This window comes from Pollachius pollachius (assembly GCF_949987615.1).
Source record: "Pollachius pollachius genome assembly, chromosome: 17".
NCBI classification, from domain to species: Eukaryota; Metazoa; Chordata; class Actinopteri; order Gadiformes; family Gadidae; genus Pollachius; species Pollachius pollachius.
The window spans coordinates 18,041,315-18,046,314 of record NC_136950.1 but is presented as its reverse complement, the minus strand read 5'-3'; the positions used below and the strand labels follow the sequence as shown (position 1 = coordinate 18,046,314).

The 5,000-nt window shown below is 46.8% G+C and overlaps 1 protein-coding gene across 2 annotated transcripts in view; it reads left to right on the top strand.

Annotated features, from left to right (window-relative positions):
- Positions 1-5,000, top strand: part of LOC307088751 (receptor-type tyrosine-protein phosphatase mu-like) — a 115,163-nt gene that overhangs the window by 85,020 nt on the left and 25,143 nt on the right. For both annotated transcript variants that reach the window (XM_079754732.1, XM_079754731.1), the window contains one exon: positions 1,398-1,472. In XM_079754732.1, coding sequence (XP_079610858.1) covers positions 1,398-1,472 — 75 coding nt within the window. The remainder of the gene's footprint in view (positions 1-1,397; positions 1,473-5,000) is intronic.

The following is a 5,000-nucleotide window of genomic DNA, read 5'->3' as shown; positions in this document are numbered from 1 at the left end:
TAACATCTAGACCAACGCTAATATCCTTTAGAAACACAGCTAATAACATCTAGACACACTACTAATAACATCTAGAAACACCGCTAATAACCTTTTGTATCACCGCTAATACACCACAGAAAAGCTTATGCACTTCAGAAACATCCATCCCTGCTCTAACGAATCTCTTCAACGATGGAGCTAACGGAAACTGAATTTGGCTTTGGGTCAGGGGGCCACTATCATTATTTTCTCAGGACAAAAACTGCACCCTCGGCTGATTACTGCTCCCTTAACAATGTTGAGTATCACTACTCACCTGGACACACCGCTAATAACATCTAGAAACACTGCTAATAACGTCTAGGCACACTGCTAATAAAATCTAGACCAACACTAATATCCTTTAGAAACACAGCTATTAACATCTAGAAACGTCACTAATATCATCTAGACCCATCGCTAATAACATCTAGACACACCGCTAATAACATCTGGACACACCCCTAAAAATATCTAGACCCGTCGCTAATAACATCTAGAAATACCGCTAATAACATCTAGAAACACTGCTACTAACATCTAGACCCGTCGCTAATAACATCTAGAAACACCGCTAATAACCTTTTGTATCACCGCTAATACACTTTAGAAACAGCTTATGCACTTCAGAAACATCCATCCCTGCTCTAACAAATCTCTTGGAGCCGATGGAGCTACGATGGAGCTACTGGACAGAATTTGGCGTTGGGTCAGGGGGCCACTATCATTATTTTCTCAGGACAAAAACTGCATGCTCGACTGATTGCTGCTCCCTTAACAATGAGTATCACTATTCACCTGGCGCCGAGCCAAATGATCTGCCCAAACATGCTGATGGCTCGGAAGTTTGTGACATTTGTTACCAACAGCGCAGCGTGCGCAAAATAAGCACGGAAAACCCACAGATCAGCCGATGTGCGAGAGGCATTCTGACAAATGCAACTATTCACTTTTCTGTGGGAGACTCGCTGCCAGGAGCACCCAGCTCCTGACTAACCAGTCACCAGATCGGATGTACAATGGTAGTCTTTGTTCTCCACACCGTGCTGTGATTAAGGTCTACAGGAACAATATACTTCACATCAGGCTGCTGCTGTTTATGTCTCCATGGGGGGGGTGGATTCTCTGTGCCTGTTCGGGTAGGGGAGTTCCCCCCAACAGAACCTCAGCGCCAAAATGATGAGGCTATGGATCTGTGAGGTTATAAAACTATGAGACTATATAACCAACTATAGAACTCAAACCTAAATTCTATTGAACCATTAGGCTATAGAACTTGAAACATGAGACAATAGATCTGAAAGACTAAAGTGTGTGTTCTGTGTGTTCTGTGTGTGTGTGGTTGTGTGTGTGTTCTGTGTGTTCTTCGTCTGCAGCCCTCTCCTCTCCATCCTCCTTTACGCTGAAATCCAACTCCATCACAACCTCGCTGCCCAACACATACTACCAGGGTAAGAACTATGATACTAACATGTACTACCAGCGTAAGAACTATGATACTACAACCTACTACCATGTACTACCAGGGTAAGAACTATGATACTACCACCTACTACCCTATACTACCTGGGCCAGAACTATAGTACAACCACCTTCTTCCATGTATTACCTGGGCCAGAACTATATTACTACCAAATGCTACAAAATACTATGAAGGCTATCAAATATGGCCATGTGAGACGAAATACTAGCCTTTGTGCCTCGCTGTCCTACACCAGGATTATTGGCAGACGGTAAAAAGTTAATGATGATGATGATGATGATGATGATGATGATGATGATGGCTAATGTTTAGAACGTTGTACTTTTCCAAATCTTCCCTTTTCTTTCTCGCGCTCTCTCTCTCTCTCTCTCTCTCTCTCTCTCTCTCTCTCTCTCTCTCTCTCTCTCGCTCTTTCTGTCTGAAATTGTACCTATCTCTGTCTCTCTCTCTGTCTGTATATGTCTCAATCTCTCTCTCTTTCTCTCGCTGTCTGTCCGTCTGACTTTCTCTTTTTTTTCTCTGTATATCTGTCGTGCTCTATCTCTCTGTGTCTTTCATCCTCCCTCCCTCTCTCTCTCTCTCTCTCTCTCTCTCTCTCTCTGTCCGTCTCTCTGTCTGCGGCGTCCTTGGCAGATCCATTTGTACCGACTGCTATCCTAGGTGAGCACCGACCGTCCACTCAGCTCTGGTGCTGCTAGCACTGTTAGCACTGTTAGCAGTAGCGTTAGCACTGTTAGCACTAGTGTTAGCTGACTGAAGCTAGCACACCGCAGAGGCTAGACAGCAGGATATACAGAGAGAGAGAGAGAGAGAGAGGGAGAGAGAGAGACTCTGGCTTCATCCATCCCTGCTTGTCTTTTCTTGTTGTCCTGACAACGGTCTTATGATCTGTTTTTATGTTTCTGTTTTGAAATTATTTTTTATTTGAGCATCTTTTTACTTTACGGTTGTTATGGAGACGAACCTCACTCCATCCCCCATCCACAACATCCCGCGTGTGCTGTGATGTCACTGTGATGTCACTGTGATGTCACTGTGATGTCACGTCTGTCTCAGGCCTCTGCATGGACACAACACGCCACGTGGACTGGGGGAGGAAAACAATCCAAAACAATCCAAAACAAACAAACAACCAAACAAGCTAACAAACAAACAAACAAACAAACAAACAAGCAAACACATCCAGCTGTTGTTTCAACTGCAAGTCGTACACAGGCTAACATAGGCTACATGCTAATATATTAACTCATACATATAGGCTGAGCTGGTCTAACTTATGTATATAGGTGAATAGGCTAGGCTAACTCATACATATAGGTTAATAGGCTAGGTTAACCAATACAAATAGACTGATAGGCTAGACCAACTTATAGATATATACTTATAGGTGAGGTTAACTCATACAGATAGGCTTATAGGCTAGGTTATTGGGCTAGGCTAACTAATACCTATAGGCATATAGGCTAGGGTAACTGTCAGAGTACATTGATGTGGTAAACGGTAAGGTTTAGACACAGCTTCCTACCCTGATTCCATCTAACAGTAGTACCAAACCCCCCTAACAGTAGTCCCATACCCCCCTAACAGTAGTCCCATACCCCCCTAACAGTAGTTCCATACCCCCCTAACAGTAGTCCCATACCCCCCTAACAGTAGTTCCATACCCCCCTAACAGTAGTTCCAAACCCCCCTAACAGTAGTCCCATACCCCCCTAACAGTAGTTCCATACCCCCCTAACAGTAGTTCCATACCCCCCTAACAGTAGTCCCATACCCCCCTAACAGTAGTCCCATGCCCCCCTAACAGTAGTCCCATACCCCCCTAACAGTAGCCCCTAACACCTCTTACCCTAGCCCCTAACACCTCTTACCCTAGCCCCTAACACCTCTTACCCTAGCCCCTAACACCTCTTACCCTAGCCCTTAACACCTCTTACCCCAGCCCTAACACCCCTAACACTAGCCCAAAGCCCTTGCCCTTAATCCCGATAACACTAGTCCTCAACCCCCCTAGACCTAGCCCCAGTCCACTAACCCTAGCCCATTTCCCCCCCTAATGCTAGTCCCTTATCCCAAACCCTAACCTTTGCCCCTTTAACCTATAACTCTAGCCCAACCCCTTTTACCCTAGCCCCTAAAACCTCTTACCCATGTCCCCAACATCCCTAACCTCCTTAACCTAGCACCCCTAAATCCCCTAGCCCAAACCCCTAACCGCCCTAACGGTTGAGCAGGAGCACATAGTGGTCTCATTCTTCCCTACACCAACGTGCCTCCGAGCCCGACAGCAACGCGAGCCCAATGGGCGCTACGTAGCATTCCGACGGAGTCAGGACCAGCTCAGCAGGGAAGGCTAGTAGCTGGTTGTGTTTCACTGCCTGATGTGTTTGCTAAAGAGACTCAAACCTGCTCCATAATCCGCTCCATAGTTAGCCGAGGAAGTCCAGGACAGGCGAGCTAGGCTAGGGGAATGGAGCAGTAGCCTAAGAGGTAGGCTAGCTAGCTGGTGCAGGCCGTCGGTACTGAAGCCATGTTGATGCTGACCCTTTGCCTCTCTCCCTCTCTTCTCTCTGTCCGTTTAAGTGCCCATTCATGGTAAGTTGGTGAAGCAGTTAAATCATTCTGGGTACAGGACGTTCTCCTCCTCCATCATGCACGCACATCTTGTTTACATATTACCCACAATCCTCCTCATGCTGTCCATCGTGTCATCACCTGTCCATCAGTTAGCATGGCAACCCCCCCCGACCCACCCACAACCCCCCCGCCCCCCCCCCCCCCCCCCCACTCGTGGAGTTGTGACATCATATCCTGTTACGAAAGTAAGCCAACCAGCACTCAGTTGTCATCTGCCCAGGTGTTTCTCTCTCTCTCCCTCTCTCTCTCTCTCTCTCTCTCTCTCTCTCTCTCTCTCTCTCTCTCTCTCCCTCTCTCTCTCTCTCTCTCTCTCCTCTCTCTCTCTCTCTCTCTCAACAATCGGCATGACGTCATCAAGTCTCTTCACCGAGTGGTTAATGGAGTTTTTGAAAGGAAAGACTAAGACTAGCTAGTGAGGCGGTAGACAGATAGGTCACCAACTAGCTTACTAGTTGGAAGATAGACCTAGGCTAACTAGCTACCTAGCTAGTCTGCAGATAGATATAGGGTAGCGAGTTGATCGCTAGTAAGACCTAGGCTAGCTAGCTTTAGATCTAGGGTAAGGAGGGTCAGGGGAACGAGACAGTGTTCATGTGACAGAATCACAGCAACACTCTCAGAATCGCTGTCACACTATCAGATCTCATCCCTGCATTTGTTGCCACGGAAGCCATCCTGTATTCGTTGCCATGGTAGCCTTTGATGTGTTACCATGGCATCCATCACCGTGTTACCATGACAACCACCCCTGTATCCGTTACGATGGTAGCCATAACTGTATTCGTTACCATGGCAGCCATCCCTTTGTTTTTTACTGTTGCATCCATCGCAACCGTCCCCGTGTCTGTCCCCATGGTAG